General features: G+C 39.0%; 1 protein-coding gene across 1 annotated transcript in view; it reads left to right on the top strand.

The window, feature by feature from the left end:
• Positions 1-19,417, top strand: part of LOC132115507 (GDNF family receptor alpha-2-like) — a 92,176-nt gene that overhangs the window by 31,711 nt on the left and 41,048 nt on the right. Inside the window, exons 3-4 of the mRNA XM_059524015.1 lie at positions 1,567-1,653; positions 18,917-19,322. Coding sequence (XP_059379998.1) covers positions 1,567-1,653; positions 18,917-19,322 — 493 coding nt within the window. The remainder of the gene's footprint in view (positions 1-1,566; positions 1,654-18,916; positions 19,323-19,417) is intronic.

Here is a 19,417-nt window from a genome sequence, read left to right as displayed (position 1 = left end):
GAAGTCCCCACTGGAATGCATCTCCGATACTTTATTTTTTATTAGAAATGTTCCCATTCATGTTAAGTCTGACTTTTGGTTAAAGACTTGAAGTCTTCTTCAGAAATTCTAGTCTTTTAATTTCGGAATTAAAATTCATTTTGTAATATTTTATTGAAATTATCCAAATGTGTACTCAAAATAAAAGTCATTAAATTGAAAATGATCTTGATGTGTTTTATCCGTCGTTGACCCTTCAATATTTCACATTTTCAGTTCATCTGCAGTATCTTTCATGTGTCTTTATAATTAATAACTGGAATGACAAAATTTTTATAGCCTAGGTTTCCAATCCTTTTATTAAATGTATAACTAACTGCTTTGCTTTTTGACTTTGACTGTACCAGACATTTTATACTGTGGTCTGTTCATTTCAGTTAGGGTAATTCATGCCATGCTGTCTGTCTGTGTAACTGCAGAGTGAGTATTTGACACTCAGTCAGCAGGTGGAGTGATGTTTAATATGCACTGTTCCATATTAGTGATCTAATGTGAGTTAGGGACTGTCTGAAGACATATGTCATCTGCCATCACATCTCTACATGTGCACACGTCCACACATTGGCCATCCGCTTTAGAAATCGCTGTGTGACAGTGGAGCTCACAGTATGATAAAATGAGAATGACACATCTTAAATACTCCAATGATCCGTATTCCTCAACAGAAAAGAGGACCGAGTGCCCCCCACCACTTTGCAGGTGTGTGAATCACATGGAATTATTGTGAATTTTCAACTCTGGATTCAAACTGCCGAGAGAGACAGGCAGAGGCTGGAAATTTTTTGATTTTATTTTGACAAGCACAAGCTTCACACACTCAATGCTGAGGGTTTTCCCTATCTTCCCAACTCAGCTCAAGAGACACAAAGCTTCATTTGACAACTAGTATACACAGAATGTAGAGTAAAACAGAAAAGTTCAACTGCACTCGGTTCATTTTAATATACAGTTTACACCGTTTTTGAGACATTGTTAAGTAGTGTAGCTAAGGTAACAGCAAATCACGAGGTGCATTTGACACATCTTTTCCTTCCGATGAAAAAGGGCATATGCTTTGTGTAATAAAACCTTAAGTTCTCCATTTGGTATGACACTAACCTCTAAAATAAATAAACTTTAAGTACATAGTGTGCATGTAAACCACAATACAACACACTCTACTTGGCCTTCCATTTCCAATATGATGAATGAAAGCAAAACTAACTGAGAATTTTACTTTGTTTTTGGCTCATCCTTTTGTCGGATGGCATTTTTAGAACACAACTGGATTCAAATGCAAAATTCTCCCAGATGATACTAAGATATCAATCACTGCACTAAACATACAACATAATGAGATCATGTGACAACAATGTAACATACAAATACGACGTATGTAAATGATACATTCAAATGCCACGTAGCATTTTAAATGTTTATTATTGCCTAATGTGTACCGTTTTACACTCAGTTTTTTTTTAAGTATGTACTATGCTCAACATGATTTTAATAGCCTTATCTTGTTGTTTGTTTGTATGTTTGTTTTAGGTGAGGACTTCTATGAGCCATCTCCTTACGAACCCATGATGCCTCACCGACATTCAGATGCATTTCGCCTGGCATCAATCATCTCAGGTAAACATCAATATTTTCATTACAATTAATTTTTGTGTTATATATACATTCTTGCAATGCAATGCTCTGTTTATTGTTGATATTGGCTTCTTTTTCATTGCAATCTCTTGTGATACTACGAAAATCCATCACTAAGTGAATTATTATAATGTTCCAGTGCAGACCGGTAAAAGAAGCTTATTTTCCCTAACTTTTGCTTTTAGCACATTCCAAACAATTTACAAAGAGAAATGAAGATAAATTAGTTTTTTTTCCTTTTTCTTCTTTCTAGGATAAAGAAATAGGAGCAAGTGATTATTCCAGTGAAATAAAAACCACTCTAGGCATTTTTCACCTTGGCATGAGTTAAGTTTAATGTTTAATTCAGTCATTACAGACAGTAGAGGACAGAAATATTGCCTCCAATCCATTATCAGAGCCTCACAGAGCCTGGAACAACCAGAATAACTCAGTTTTATTCACATTTGGGGGTGGGGTTCTTTGCATATTTTTCTTCTTCCTCTATACAAAATAAAAACATCACAGCTGGGAAATGTGGACACACAAACAGCCTCCATTAGTTGATGGTGTAAATATTAGGTGATTGTGTAATTCCACTAAGAAGTGGGTTAAGTAGCATTTAATGTTTCTGTTGCATGATTGTATATATTGTTATGGTCATCTCATCTTCAGTTGATTAAATATGACAGCATGAAAGGGGAAAATGAGTTTTGAATAAATTGGAGACTGATTTAAAGTGATAGTTCACCCAAAAGTGAAAATTCTGTTAACATTTACTCAACGTCATGCTTTTTCAAACCTTTTTTGGATTAACTATTTCTTCAAATCAAATAAAGACAGTGATCCAAAGGCTTTAGCATAATGAAACCTTTAAAATCCTTTCTAAAGAAGAAGCCCTGAGATACGTCTCATTGCGTTTCACTCTTAGCCCTCACTGATTGAGATGGCACCTTTTGATTTGATGTGACAGCCCAAGTCATTATTCCAGACCGGCTGTCTCTGTTCTTTTACGACAGAGGGTGAGCACTAACCGCAGTACTAACACTGACATATTGAGGGTAAAGCTAGCAGACACGCTGAGCCCGTATCCATTCCCTGACGGGAATCTCTCACAATCTGGAAATGGAACAGCCCTGTGTGCCATATTTAAGATCAGGCAACATTAATTGTGATCCATTTGTGGTCCGTCTGCTGTGATACACAGCCTTGGATTCATATAATACTGGAAGTGCCATAGTGTTACTGATATTTCTCTACAGTTAGTAAGTGGATAGTATTAGCAAAAAAAAAAAAAAACCTTACATACACATGGGGAAATTCACTAGGAATTAATTGTCTATTATTTTGTTAACGTTCGAATTCAGAGACATGAAGTAAAAGTGTGTCAATTGTGAAATATAAAGTCACATTAAGGTATGAAGTCTCAATTGGTAGAACTGAAATAGTCATCATTTAGGCTATTTATTTATTAGGCACAATCAGGCTTCTATAAATACTCGCATAATTAACAACCTGTCCTCCAACCAATACGCTTGTATAGGTCGTTTGTCCAAATCCCTAAAATACGACCCATCAGTGCATATACTACAATTGCGCCCCTATCGGCAAAAGGTCGTTTTCATATTAATGTTTTGTACTCTTTTATTTGCACTCTGGTTTGCGTTTCGTGTAGCTCAGTTGATAGATTATTGTGTTATACCTTGATATGTAATCATGCTATCATGGGTTTGATCCCAGGGAACGGACGTGCACGAAAATGTATGTGCTCAATAAATCATAATTTAGCATGATTTCTGTGAGGGTTAGGTTTAGGGGTGGGGATAGGTGTGATCATTCGAACGAATAAGCCACCTAGTAAAATATGTAGGAAATACTGTGAGATCGGTGTAAAAAGCCCACACGTTGCATTTAAATAAACGTGCATTTTTAATGGTAATGACGTTATACGTCATTTCATGACGACAGACGCAACGCGATACTGTCATTATTTTTACGCCCGCTAGAGGGCGCTTAACTTTAAAACGTAAATATAGGTCGTAATAAATGCTTGCACAAACGACCTATATGGTGGTTTTTTTGGTTGGAGGACAGGCTCATAATTAATTGCTACTAAAAGTTTCAGATCAAAGGACTCATTTTCAACTGTATGTCCCATAATGCTTTGCATTAAACATGGTTTTTGTTTTGAACACCCCTGTAAACATTCCCCTCACAAGGGTCAAGAGTTCAGGATCTCAGAGTGCCTTTTCATGTTGTGGTTCACATTCTGTTCAATTTGATAAATATCTGGCCAGGGTGACAAATATCTGTCATCCTGAAATACGACACAGCCTTTTATGACACGACTTAAGACTCTATTCATGGGTCATTTCAGGTGGCGACGAAGACTCTATTAACAGGAAAATCTTTTTTTAAGCTTGTTCCCTTTTTTTTTATTTCTTTTGACAAATCCCTCAAGCCTAGCGAACTGAAAACACTTTCCAACTGATTAAGCCAGTAGAAAAAGAAAAGCAGATAAATAGAAGTCTAGAAAAAGTAGAATGTAAATTAGATGAACCCTTTCAGACACAGTGGTCTGTGAGAAATCACCCATTATTTTTTCACCTTTCAATTTGCTTTAGAGTTTAAAGTAGGAATCTTTACATTTTGTGAAATTGTGTTTCTCTACAAAGTTGGGTGCACCCAGTCTCTTGGAGCTTCTGAAGAAAAGCAGAGCTACACTATTTAAAGCCATTTCTGTAATTGTTATTGATGTAAACAGGCTGCATGGTCAGAATTAATGAGGACAATGATAAAATATTGCAATTTTTAATAAAGAAATAAGGTGGTTTTGCATAACAGCCACTGTGGATTTACAGGAAATATCAAATCATATGACAAAATGTTGATAAGATTTCTGTGTTTGATCAAAATTGTCATTTTACATAGTCAAACCAAACCAAACACGTCTGAAAGTGCACAAAAATACAGCAAATGTAGTGCTTTAGACTACCTCCTTAAAACCACCTCAAAAAAGTGCCTGCATAATCAAATTCAACAACATGGATGTTAGGTTGACCATTTGCCACCCATTCAATCACCTAAAATTGAATGTTTGAAAGAAATTCAGTGACTGTGTCTGAAAGGGTAGTTGCAAAATAGCAGAAAGGAGATTATTGTGGCATGAGAGCATAATCTCTGCAGGTTCAGAATAACATAGTCATGCAGTTTTATTATACTGATAGTGGCTTTTAGATTTACACTAGCTCCTGATCAAATCTTCTGTGCCAATAAAACATCATTCGGACTGACAGGTTGAGTGATGGCAGTCTCTTTCATAACCATTCTTTGTGTTTAGTATCTCCATGCTGTGTTTATTTGCTGCTCTGTGCTATAATGGAGGTCCACTCTTATAGTCACTGCCAACCATTACTGTCACAACAGGCCAAAGAAGAAGGTAATAATATTGCGAGTATTAAAAGCAAGACTTAATGAGCTTTCTGCTCATATTCAGAACATGCCGTGCCTAAGTGCACACATGCCCACAAATACACACCCATATGTGTGTGTAAAGGGAACTGGAGCAAAATACATGAGTGAGATTGATGATTGTGTGATAATCCACATACTTTATGCATAATGGAAAATGTAAACAAGAAATGTAAATATTGCTATTTGTTATTAAAGTTGTGTTGAGATTAGATAATTTATATATAACTATATTAGATAACATATAGATTAGATAATTTATAGATATCTATAAAGATATGGAATAGATAATTTGGGGAAGTCTTGGCCTAACGGTTAGAGAGTCGTACTTGTAAGGTGATACCCTTGAGCAAGGCACAGAACCCCCGACCCCCAGAGCAGTATGGCTGCCCACTTCTCCAGGTGTGTGTTCATGGTGTGTTCACTATTGTGTGTGTGCACTTGGATTGGTTAAATGCAGAGCACAAATTCCGAGTATGGGTCACCATACTTGGCCACACTTCACTTGCATTTTAAATGTTAAATTGTCTTATAATGTCACGTTAAATTACACCTCATGATATTCAGGATTCACTTTTGTCCGTATTGCCTCAAGCATTTTTCTATTCAGAAATCAACATTGGAAATGATTGGGTGTATTTGCCAGGCTAAGTCTTTAGGGGAGATGAAGCGATAGCTACATGTAGCGATACTCTGAGACAGCATGCAGATCCAATGATAGCACACCTGGCAATGAAAACTTTCTGATTTCTGGCTGAAATTAGTAAAGATGACAGCGAAGTCTATATGTTCGGTTCCTTTAGAACTTTTGAATTCCGTTTCATATTACTAGTGGTGGGACAACTTTTATTTATTGATTTAATATCACCAGTGACAAATTTTTTGTAAAAATTCAAAGTTTCAAAATTACCTCAAAATACACACATCTAATCATATTATAATAAAATTATAACATTAAAAAACGTTGCTTTAAAAATATTCAACACAAATATTGAAAATTGATTTTTAATTGTAATTATATATATATATATATATATATATATATATATATATATATATATATATATATATATATATATATATATACACACTTAACAAATATAGACTTGATGAGCATAAGAGACTTCTGTCAAAATATATTATAATATTATAGTATTATTTTTTTCATGACTGAAAAATCACATTTAACACTATTTTGATAAATATTTTTTATACATAACCCCCCACCCCCGAAGAAATATGAATTGCACTTCTAATTTTCAATCTTGCAGCATGCATATATTGCTACAGAACATTAAGTTTTATGAGAGCACAAGACTTCTGACAAACTTGGGCAAAACTGTAAACATTTTTAAAACTGTGTGTAAAACACAACCTTCAGCCACTGAGACCAATTCTCTCTTTCTCACCCCCCCCCCCCCCCCCCATTCCTTTCAAAGGAAAAACATTGTTAAAAACACCCAGCACAACCTTAGTTCAAGACATTGTTATCTTCTCTCTTCTTCTTATTACCTTACGCATATTTTTTCCCCTTTACTGCTGGCAATATTAACTATAAAAGCACATTTGAAATTCATACTTCACTTTTGCCTTTTGTGCCCCTTCAAGGGAGGAATGTAATGAGACTTTGTTTATCATGTGGCATCGCTGTCAAAAGGGAATGAGATATGGTCGGCGTTATACAAACAAGCCTGGGTCATAGCCACTGTTTATTAAACCAACAACAAGACGGTGGCTTTGTGGTCCATGCTGATGGCTAAAGTTTGAAAGTAACCAGGAACCACACAGAATTTTTTTTGTCACATAATGAGGAATTATATTTTTCTAGATGTTTTGGGATGAAAGAGATCATTACTGTAGCTTTCAGCAGTCAAAACCTCCTCCCCAGTTTAAAAAAAAAAAGATCAGGGAAGTTTACTGAAATTCACCACAAAAAAAAGTTGTTCTGTATTCCTGCAACACATGAGTCCATTTGAAGGCACAGCCGCCTACATATGCCTGTCCCGTCAGTGTGAGGTAATATGGAGGATAGATGTTATTATTGTTCTTAACTCTGTGTAGCACCTGCAGCTCTGCGGAAGGATCCCAGTATCATTTTACCAAGTATGAGTGGCTGAAATTTATTTTTAACAAGCTCCCTGATCCTTTCTGTCCAATTTGGTGCCCTACGTCTGAGTGTTTGAGTTTGAGACCTAGCACAGAGAATGTTACTGAGGGACCCAGAGCTTGCAAATAAGAGTAATTTCATATAAAGAGAGAACCTTTACACAGTTGTCTTACAGCATGGCAGCAATACAATGAATAAACATAAACATTTTAGTGCCGTTTTTCTTTTTTAAATATATTGGTAATAGATTTCAATAAGGTTCTGTCATTGGTTAAAGGGGACTAAAAATTTTTAAAGCATTTATTAATCGTAGTTACAATAGTTACACTAATAATACATTAATAAAAAGTTGTTTATAATATTATTTCATATTAACAACCTAACATATTAACAACTTTCATATTAACGACCTAACAACCTAACATGATGAAGAGTTATAGTTTTATTAGCTATAACAAAGATTAATAAATGCTGTAAAAAATGAATTGCGTCTATCTAGTTAACATTAGTTAAAGGAATAGTTTGCCCTAAAATGAAAATTTGCTGAATGTTTTCTCTCTCTCAGGCCATCCAAGACGTAAAGGAGTTTCTTGATCTGAACAGATTTGGAGAAATTTAGCCGTGCTTGCTCATCAACGGATCCTTTGCAGTGAACTCATATTTAGCCTGAAGAAATGGTTAAAAAGTTAAAAACACCTTAATTATATATTGGATTATTTAAATTGCCTGTGGATTATTGTGATGTTATATATATATATATATATATAAGCTTTTTGATTCCTCAGGTCAAAAAGTGGGTAGAAAATGGTCATAAAAAGCATATTATGAGTTTTCATACTGTATATCAGACTGAAAAAGTTTGGACCTATCTTTCTATTGCTGCTTCTCTCCCTTCCTCTCTCTCCCAATAAGTATTGTAATAGAAGGAGATAATGATAGGCTGATAGGCTGATAGAAACAGATAGGCTGTTTGATAGGCTGTTTGGAAACAGATAGGCTGTTTCGCGCTGATGGATTACACCCCAGCAGAATCGGAGCAGAGCTGCTCTCTGACAACATCTCCAGGACACTTCGCTCCATGTGACTAGTAAGACAATTCTCTAATAACTATTATGATGAGTTTTGTTCCACCCGCTTAAATGATAAAAGTACTTGTGCTGTAAAAACTATTAAGACTGTGTCTGTTCCCCGAATAGTGAGGTCAAAATATAATGTAGGATCTAGAAAAAATCTCATCGTAATTAAACCAGAAAAATGTAAAGTAAATGAACAAAAACAATTTTTAAAGTTTGGGCTCATAAATATTAGATCACTCACACCCAAAGCAGTTATTGTAAATGAAATGATCACAGAAAATAGTTTTGATGTACTCTGCTTGACTGAAACCTGGCTAAAACCAAATGATTATTTTGGTCTAAATGAGTCTACTCCACCAAACTACTGTTATAAGCATGAGCCCCGTCAGACTGGTCGTGGAGGAGGTGTTGCAACAATATATAGTGATATTCTCAATGTTACCCAGAAAACAGGATACAGGTTTAACTCTTTTGAAATACTTCTGCTAAATGTTACACTGTCAGACATGCAAAAGAAGTCTAATGTATCTCTTGCTCTGGCTACTGTGTATAGACCACCAGGGCCGTATACAGAATTCCTAAAAGAATTTGCAGATTTCCTCTCAGACCTTCTAGTTACAGTTGATAAGGCGCTAATCATGGGAGATTTTAATATTCACGTTGATAATGCAAATGATACATTAGGACTTGCGTTTACTGACCTAATAAACTCCTTTGGAGTCAAGCAAAATGTCACCGGGCCCACTCATCGTTTTAATCATACACTAGATCTAATTATATCGCATGGAATCGATCTTACTGCTATAGATATTGTACCCCAATGTGATGATATTACAGACCATTTCCTTGTATCGTGCATGCTGCGTATAACTGATATTAACTATATGTCTCAGCGTTACCGTCTGGGCAGAACTATTGTTCCAGCCACCAAAGACAGATTCGCAAATAACCTGCCTGATCTATCTCAACTGCTATTTGTACCCAAAAATACACATGAATTAGACGAAATTACTGACAACATGGGCACTATTTTCTCTAATACATTAGAAGCTGTTGCCCCCATCAAATTGAAAAAGGTTAGAGAAAAACGTACTGTGCCATGGTATAACAGTGATACTCACTCTCTCAAGAAAGTAACTCGTAGTCTTGAACGCAAATGGAGAAAAACTAACTTGGAAGTTTTTAAAACTGCATGGAAAAACAGTATGTCCAGGTATAGACAGGCTCTAAAAACTGCTAGGGCAGAGCATATCCACAAACTCATTGAAAATAACCAAAACAATCCAAGGTTTTTATTTAGCACAGTGGCTAAATTAACAAATTACCAGACGCCACCTGATTCAAATATTCCACCAACGTTAAATAGTAATGACTTTATGAATTTCTTCACTGATAAAATAGATAACATTAGAAATACAATAGCAAATGTAGATTCTACAGCGTCTAACACTTCAGTTTCATCCATCGCACCCAAAGATAAACTGCAGTGCTTTACAAATATAGGACAGGAAGAGCTAAATAAACTTATCACTGTATCTAAACCAACAACATGTTTATTAGATCCTGTACCCACTAAATTACTAAAAGAGCTGTTACCTGTAGCCGAAGAACCGCTTCTCAATATCATTAACTCGTCGTTATCTTTAGGTCACGTCCCAAAACCATTCAAGCTGGCGGTTATCAAGCCTCTTATTAAGAAACCAAAACTAGATCCTAGTGTACTGGCAAATTATAGGCCTATTTCAAATCTTCCATTTATGTCTAAAATTTTAGAAAAAGTTGTGTCTGCTCAATTGAGCACCTTCCTGCATAAAAATGATCTGTATGAAGAATTTCAGTCAGGTTTTAGGCCCCACCATAGCACAGAAACTGCACTTGTTAAAATTACAAATGACCTGCTTCTTGCGTCAGATCAAGGCTGCATCTCATTTCTAGTCTTACTTGATCTTAGTGCTGCGTTCGACACCATAGATCATGACATACTCATAGATCGATTACAAAACTATACAGGTATTCAAGGGCAGGCTCTAAGATGGTTTAGATCCTACCTGTCCGATCGCTACCATTTTGTTTACTTAAATGGGGTGTCATCTCATTTATCATCAGTAAAATATGGAGTGCCACAAGGATCCGTCCTAGGTCCCCTTCTATTTTCAATATACATGTTGCCCCTTGGTAATATTATTAGAAAATACGGAATTAGCTTCCACTGTTATGCTGATGATACTCAGCTATATATTTCAACGAGACCAGATGAAACTTCCCAATTATCTAAGCTAACAGAGTGTGTTAAAAATGTAAAAGATTGGATGACAAATAATTTTCTCCAATTAAATTCGGATAAGACAGAGATATTAATTATTGGACCAAAAAACACCACACAGAATCTTGTAGATTACAATCTGCAACTAGACAGATGTACTGTTACTTCCTCTACAGTCAGAAATCTGGGTGTTATATTGGACAGCAATTTGTCTTTTGAAAATCATATTTCCAATGTTACAAAAACCGCATTCTTCCATCTTAGAAACATTGCCAAGCTACGAAACATGTTATCTGTTTCTGATGCAGAAAAGCTAGTTCATGCTTTCATGACCTCTAGACTGGACTATTGTAATGGACTTCTAGGTGGTTGTCCTGCTTCGTCAATAAACAAGCTACAGGTCGTCCAAAATGCAGCAGCTAGAGTCCTTACCAGGTCAAGAAAATATGATCATATTACCCCTATTTTACAGTCTCTGCACTGGCTACCTATTAAGTTCCGTATCAGTTACAAATTATCATTACTTACCTATAAGGCCCTAAATGGTTTAGCTCCTGCGTACCTAACTAGCCTTCTACCACGCTACAACCCATCACGCACCCTAAGGTCACAAAACGCTGGACTTTTGGTAGTTCCTAGGATAGCAAAGTCCACTAAAGGAGGTAGAGCTTTTTCACATTTGGCTCCCAAACTCTGGAATAGCCTTCCTGATAATGTTCGGGGTTCAGACACACTCTCTCTGTTTAAATCTAGATTAAAAACGCATCTCTTTCGCCAAGCATTCGAATAATGTATCTCTTAAATTGTGAGTGTAGTTGCATCTGCATTTTTATTCTTTAGCTTGGGTTAAACTAATTTTACTTTGTTGGATCAGCAGCTATGCTAATGATGTCTCTATTTTGTTTCTATGTTTTGCCACGGGATTTACATCCCGTGGTAACTAGGATTTACACAAGCTCCAGTCTGGATCCAGAACACCTAAGAGATGATGCTGACCCTCAGAGGACCCCAGATGACGCTAACCTTGAATCAACAAACAGAACTAACAAATATTGCTACATGTGTGACTGCATCCTATAAATTACTATTAATTAATAATATTGATAGTTCATCTTCTAGCTGACTACGTCTTGTATTATTATTATTATTATTTTTATTTTTCTAAAATCCTGTCAAACGTGCACAAACTACTAGCTACTACTAAATATTGTAGAAACATAATTTTCTGTAAAGTTGCTTTGTAACGATTTGTATTGTAAAAAGCGCTATACAAATAAACTTGAATTGAAATTGAATTGAATTGAATAATGAGTAATGAGAAGTAAAGAGAGGCTTCCCATTCTCCTCGCAGCAACAGCAGAAGCTAAAGACTTTCTAACGAGCTCACGCACCTCAGAGGAGATTACATCTAAACTGTGGCACTTCTCCTAATTGCAATCAACACAGGCAGTGCCAAGAGCTGTGTATAACCCTAACTGAACCTGCTGTCCCTTCTGCCATACGTTACACAAATGGGCATATTATTCACATTATATGCCTGTGAGTGATTAGTATACGTACACTGTAAAAAAATGTTTTTTCAAAGTTGTAAAACAAAGATTTTTAGAGTTAAGTTGTAAATAAAACCAAGATTTTTAGAATACTGATCCAATAAAATACTATTTCAGGCTTTCTACTTCAAAATGCACATTTGATATGTCACTTGTCATTTCTTTATAGTTATTTGTGCAATTTACTAGCCATTTTTGAGTGACAATTGTGTAAAAGTAAATCCTACACCAGTTTAGTAGGTACTGTATGCTTAAGAGTATTTGCACATTAAACCCGCATGCCTTACAAACTCAAATTGGTTCATCAAATTATATTGGTTATCATACATAAATTGTGAACTGTGAGCTACCACCAGGGTAGTTGTGGTCACAATTTGTTCTACAGGCTGGGCTCAATTCATATTTCCTTTATTTTTGTGGCCCAAATGGTCTTCTGCAGATGTCCAGAACAGGTTTATGGCTCTCTATTTCTTTCAAATAAAATTCAGTCTGTCGCCTTGATTTGAATATAAGAAACTTTTTATTTGAATTTGGACAGCTGCAACCTCTGTCTATAAAATACTGCATGATATCTGAACATCTCCCAATGTTTTGTCCTGTTTGCTTCTGTTTGGTTCCCATCCCTTCTTTAACCAAGCAAATCCTTGTGCATGCAGAGCGCAGTCTGTGCTGCAGCTTCCTCTGACCTCCAGACGCTGGACGTATTTTATGTACATTCTCACCAACCAATTTCATACCTCATTGACGGCTTCTTCCTCCACCGTGAGACACAACTAAAATTGCTCTCTAGCAAACACACACACACACACACAACAAGAAAGCTTGAGAGCTACTGAATCAAATTTAGAAACACTCAGACAAACCACACAGTATTTTTAGATCCGGGTAACCTTTGCTTGCCATGCATTCAGATCGTTGCAAATGGCTTTTGTCGACTTAGATAAATAACATTTAGGCTGTTATTATTATTATTATGGAAACACAAGATTGCACCAATTACAAGATACGTCCATGACGTAATGTCCTCTCAGTCTAAATAGCCATAGATTGCTCTGTAAAATAATGTTCCTAATTCATATTTTTATTATCTTTTCTTCTGGGGGGAAACTACATCTACCAAAATATTAATATGCATTATTAATTGCATTATTATTAATATATGCATTATTAATTATTAACTACTGTACAGTATGCACACACATAAAATAATTATAGCAATATATTAAGAATTATTCATAAATCTCTCTCTCACACACACACACACACATACACAATATGCAGTATATATATATATATATATATATATATATATATATATATACTTTTATATTAGATAATTAAATAAATGTGATATATTTATTTATTGAATATGAAAGATTTGGTTTAGCTGTATTTTTAAAAGAGAGAATCAGAAATTCAAATTCAGAGAGAATCAATAGATGTACCTCTATGATTTTTGATCCTTGGGGAGTGAATCTTTTTAAGTTTAAAAAAATCAGAGGGAGTGAGGTTAACAGGAAGGGAGGTTTCATGCATTGATTTCAATTGCTCTGAATTGTATTGATAGCATGCAGGAGTCCCTCCTGTATTTAACTGTAGTGATACTTGAGCTCGGAGGCAATCTGTGTTGTTTCATGATCAAATATCTGACAGATCCTTTTATTTGCACTGAGCAGCCATACTGAGGGTGAAGTCACAAGTGCAGATCTCCATAAAGTATATAAATCTGTAAAACAGTCGTTGTAACAGTGTCTGGGTTGTGTCCCTGGGTTTCCACTAGATGTCCCCCTTTCTCACAGTGTCTGTCACCTTATCACTTCCTGTTCCCTTATTTGGTCACCTTCCTCCTTGTTAGTATTGATTGTTCCCCACCTGTCTCCTGTTCCCTCATTATCCTTCTGTGTATTTATACCCGGTCTGTCTGAGTCTGTGTTACGGAGTCCTTGTTTAATGTCCTATAGTTATTCATGTCCGTCGCTTCTTGCCTTGCTTTGCCTTGTCTTCGTGTCTTGTTTATGTTTGATATTCTGGTTTTGACCCTGCCTGGACTGTTTACCCCTTTGGATTACCCTTTAATAAATGACTTATCTGCAATTGGTTCTATCTCCGTGCCTCATTGGATCCCTGCCGTGACAGAAGGACTCCGTCACACTAGGAACCAGCGGTATGTCATTTTTCCGTTCCCCAGCCAAGATGGCGGAGCGGCGAACCAAGTACCTTCGGTTGATCGCCCTCCGCCAAGAGGGCAATGAAGTGGGTGCCCTAATTGGCCACCGGTCCAGCACCACAGCACAAGGTGGCCGCTAACCCAGCGCCAATGCCCAAATTGGCCACCGTTCCAGCACCACAGCCCAAGATGGCCGCCAGCCCAGCGCCAATGCCCAAATTGGCCACCGGTTCAGCTCCACAACCCAAGATGGCCATCAGCCTAGCGCCACAGCACCAGATGGCCGTCAGCCTAGCGCCACAGCACAAGATGGCCGTCAGCCAAGCGCCACAGCACAAGATGGCCGCTAACCCAGCGCCAATGCCCAGATTGGCCACCGGTCCAGCGCCACAGTACAGGATGGCCGCCAGCCCAGCGCCAATGCCCAAATTGGCCACCGGTTCAGCGCCACAGTACAAGATGGCCGCCAGCCCAGCACCACAGTACAAGAGGGCCGCCTGTCCAGAGTCATGGCCCAAGATGGCTGCTTGCCCAGCGCCGTTGCACAGGATGAGAGTCTCAGTTGACCCTCCGGAGTCTAGTCAGGTTCCAGTTGACCCTCCGGAGTCGAGTCAGGTTCCAGTTGACCCTCCGGAGTCGAGTCAGGTGCCAGTTGACCCTCCGGAGTCAAGTCAGGTGCCAGTTGACCCTCCGGAGTCGAGTCAGGTGCCAGTTGACCCTCCGGAGACGAGTCAGGTGCCAATTGACCCTCCGGAGACGAGTCAGGTGCCAATTGACCCTCCGGAATCGAGTCAGGTGCCAGTGAACCCTCCGGAATCGAGTCAGGTGCCAGTGAACTCTCCAGAGTCGAGTCAGGTGCCAGTGAACTCTCCAGAGTCGAGTCAGGTGCCAGTGAACTCTCCAGAGTCAGGGCTAGTCACCGCTGATCCTCCAGAGTCAGGGCTAGTCACCGCTGATCCTCCAGAGTCAGGGCTAGTCACCGCTGATCCTCCAGAGTCAGGGCTAGTCACCGCTGATCCTCCAGAGACTAGGCTAGTCACCGCTGATCCTCCAGAGACTAGGCTAGTCACCGCTGATCCTCCAGAGTCAGGGCTAGTCACCGCTGATCCTCCAGAGTCAGGGCTAGTCACCGCTGATCCTCCAGAGTCAGGGCTAGTCACCGCTGATCCTCCAGAGTCAGGGCTAGTCACCGCTGATCCTCCAGAGTCAGGGCTAGTCACCGCTGATCCTCCAGAGTCAGGGCTAGTCACCGCTGATCCTCCAGAGTCAGGGCTAGTCACCGCTGATCCTCCAGAGTCAGGGCTAGTCACCGCTGATCCTCCAGAGTCAGGGCTAGTCACCGCTGATCCTCCAGAGTCAGGGCTAGTCACCGCTGATCCTCCAGAGTCAGGGCTAGTCACCGCTGATCCTCCAGAGTCAGGGCTAGTCACCGCTGATCCTCCAGAGTCAAGTCAAGTCACCGGTGGTCTTCAAGGACTGAGTCAAGTCACCGGTGGTCTTCAAGGACTGAGTCAAGTCACCGGTGGTCTTCAAGGACTGAGTCAAGTCACCTCTGATCTTCATGAACAAAGGCAAGTCACCATTGATCTTCATGAGCAAATGCAAGTCACCAATGATCTTCATGAGCAGTGTCAGGCCAGCACCAATCTTCTGGAGTCCAGTAAGGACACCAGGGGATTACCAGAGTTTTGTTGTCCCATTGATCCAGCCGCACGGAGGTCTGCTCCGCCTTGGGGGGCTCTGGTCCTGACCACATGGCTGTGGTGGTCTTCTGCTCCGCCCTGGGGGGCGCTTGCCCTGACTACACGGTTGTGGTGACTTCCGCTCCGCCCTGGGGGACTCTGGCGTCGACCACGAGGACGTGGTGGTCCTCTGCTCCGCCCTGGGGGGCTTCTGCTCTGACCACACGGACATGGTGGTCTTCTGCTCCGCCCTGGGGGGCGCTTGCCCTGACTACACGGTTGTGGTGGTCTTCCGCTCCGCCCTGGAGGGCTCTGGCCTTGACCACAAGGGTGTGGTGGTCTTCTGCTCCGCCCTGGGGGGCTTCATGTTGTTTTTTTCCTTTGGTTTTTGTGTTAACGTCTGTCCCTGTTCCTTTCTGTTAGTCTGGCCCTCCGTCCCTCCCCCTGAGCCTCCACCTGTCCGCCTCCCTCCTGGTCTCTGTTTTGTGTCTGTCGTGGAGCGTCTGGGAGCCGCTCCGTAGAGGGGGGGTACTGTCACAGTGTCTGGGTTGTGTCCCTGGGTTTCCACTAGATGTCCCCCTTTCTCACAGTGTCTGTCACCTTATCACTTCCTGTTCCCTTATTTGGTCACCTTCCTCCTTGTTAGTATTGATTGTTCCCCACCTGTCTCCTGTTCCCTCATTATCCTTCTGTGTATTTATACCCGGTCTGTCTGAGTCTGTGTTACGGAGTCCTTGTTTAATGTCCTATAGTTATTCATGTCCGTCGCTTCTTGCCTTGCCTTGCTTTGCCTTGTCTTCGTGTCTTGTTTATGTTTGATATTCTGGTTTTGACCCTGCCTGGACTGTTTACCCCTTTGGATTACCCTTTAATAAATGACTTACCTGCAATTGGTTCTATCTCCGTGCCTCATTGGATCCCTGCCGTGACAGTCGTGGTCTGTCTTTAATGAGGAAGGATGTGTTTGATGTAAACATTTCCATGTCTTATTAATGAGTCTGAACATGCGTATGAGCAATGATGTCTTCTCTGAAACCAAAATATCTCCCTACACACATCAAAATAGTTAATAATATCAATCAGTCTCAAAATATCTTCAAAGGGCTTCATGAAAATCCCTGTTTCTCGGAGTCCTTTGCTGCCATAACACAAGGTAATTTATATGCCTACTGCATTTTATTTACATAAATATTATATTTCCCCTCATTTAGAGAAAACAGTTTTGACATTTAGATCATTAGCACTTTATTCATAAGTAACACAAACCCGTTCGGAATGAAATACATCTTTTACTCTCCACAAGGGGTTTGATAAACCATCTGTTCTCAAAGTTATACCAACACCCACTGGGTTTTATTAGTTTCTCTCGCTCCCTCTCTCTCTCTCTCTCAATCACCAAAGCTACAGTCAAGGCTGGAGATGCCATTAGGGCAACATATCAGTGCTGACCTTCATACACTTCCAGAACTTCCCCACAGTCCCCAGCTGATAGTTCCCCAATCCCCTGAACGCTTCATTCAGCTTCCTTCAACACAACACTTAAAGACGTCGCACAGCTGGATACATGCCCTTGTATTACTTTTCCCACTTTTTCTTTATCTTGAATGTACTTATCAGTCATTTGCACTATACACTATTACAGTATAAATTCACACCACTTGAGGGATCAGTTAGGTTTCAGTTGGGTTTTAGATAATATATTGAAACATCTTCAGTTTTAGCAAGGGTACAGCTAATAATTCATTGCCATTATTTTGTCAGGACCTCATTCAGCAAAAGGTCGGGATTACATGGGATTATCCACAGCAAAAATTGCTGTGCCCATTCAAACTCAGAGTGAATTTGCACATTTTGAGTGCAATATTATTTTTTTATACAAAAAAATTTGGGGTTGAAAAATCAATACTTGACTTCTGAATTTATTTCAAGGGAACACAGTAAAAAACGGTAATATTGTGAAATAGTATTTTGGTTTAAAATAGCTATATCTATTTTTATATATTTTAAAAAGTAAGTGCTTTATTTATTTTAATGATGAAAACAGATTTGCTGCTTATTTTCTATTTTATTTTTTTCTGGAAATCATGATATACATATATAAAGTTTGGGAAGTAAATAAATAAATAAATACTTTAACAGTAAAAATAGGTTTCATCATTGATAATTATAGGAACCATTAATAATTGAGCACTAATAATAATTGATAACAACTAAGCCAAAATCATAATTATAGAATGATTTCTGAAGGATCACGTGACACTACTAGAGTAATGGTTGCCGGAAATCCAGCTTTGGCATTATGGGAATAAATTGCATTTTCAAGTATATTAAAATAGAAAACAGTTCATTTAAATTGTAAAAATAAAAAAATGAATTTTTATTATATATATACACAAAATATATTTTATTATTTTGATCAAATAAATGCAGGCTAAGAGACTTCTTTTTAAAATCAACTACATTATTTGGAGCAGTGAATACAGTGTATGTTACTGAGGTTTCAGGCCAGTTGGCCTACATTATGAGGATGTCCAGCTGTCCCATAATTCAAATTGCAAAATGAAGACTTTTTTTTAGGGTTGGGTTATGGTTTGGGGATAGAAAATATAATTTGCTCAGTATAAAAAAAAAAAAAAGAAAAAAAGTAAAAAGGTACACATATAGAAAGTTCCCAGAATTATTATATGTGTACCAACTTCTGTGTGTGTGTGTATTCTGAAAGAGTCCCAACCAGGACACTGACTTGGAAACAGATCTAAGAGTTCATTGTTGTGCTGGAGTTGTCCTATTCATCTAACAAGGAGTGTATGTGGGACAGTGCAACTTGTAGTCTCTTTTTTTCTTATGCACACCCACTCTCAATTCCCCTCTCGCTCTGTTTATAATATTCTCACAAACACCCTTGTGTTCAGTTTCACTTATCTTTTCCTGCTCTGCTCTCCTCTCATAGGCATACAGTCTGGTACAAGTAAAGGCCAGCCACACTGCTCAGATCCCAGCCGCCCATGCAACCCCTGTCTGGACGCCACCAAAGCCTGCAACCTGAATGAAAACTGCAAGCGTCAGCGCTCCAACTACATTTCCACCTGTACTCGTGCGCAGACACAGGGCCAGCAACCCTCACAACCTCAGTCGCAGGACAGCTGCAACAGAAAGCGCTGCCATAAGGCCTTGCGTCTGTTCTTTGAGCGTGTTGACACACAATACAGCTACGGGTTGCTCTTCTGCTCCTGTAAGGACCAGGCCTGCGCTGAGAGGAGGAGACAGACCATTGTACCCTCCTGCTCCTATCAGGACAAGACCAAACCCAACTGTCTTCAGCTGCGTAACACCTGCCGTCTGGATGTGCACTGCAGGTAAGCGAGTCAGTGCGTTTCATGATAGTCCTGAATTAAAGTGACATGTATTCATTTACCGGATGCTTTTTATCTAAAACCACTTACCATAACTA

This window comes from Carassius carassius, chromosome 34, assembly GCF_963082965.1.
Source record: "Carassius carassius chromosome 34, fCarCar2.1, whole genome shotgun sequence".
Classification (NCBI taxonomy): domain Eukaryota; kingdom Metazoa; phylum Chordata; class Actinopteri; order Cypriniformes; family Cyprinidae; genus Carassius; species Carassius carassius.
Note: the sequence above shows the minus strand (reverse complement) of the source record. Positions and strands in the feature narration are given on the sequence as shown.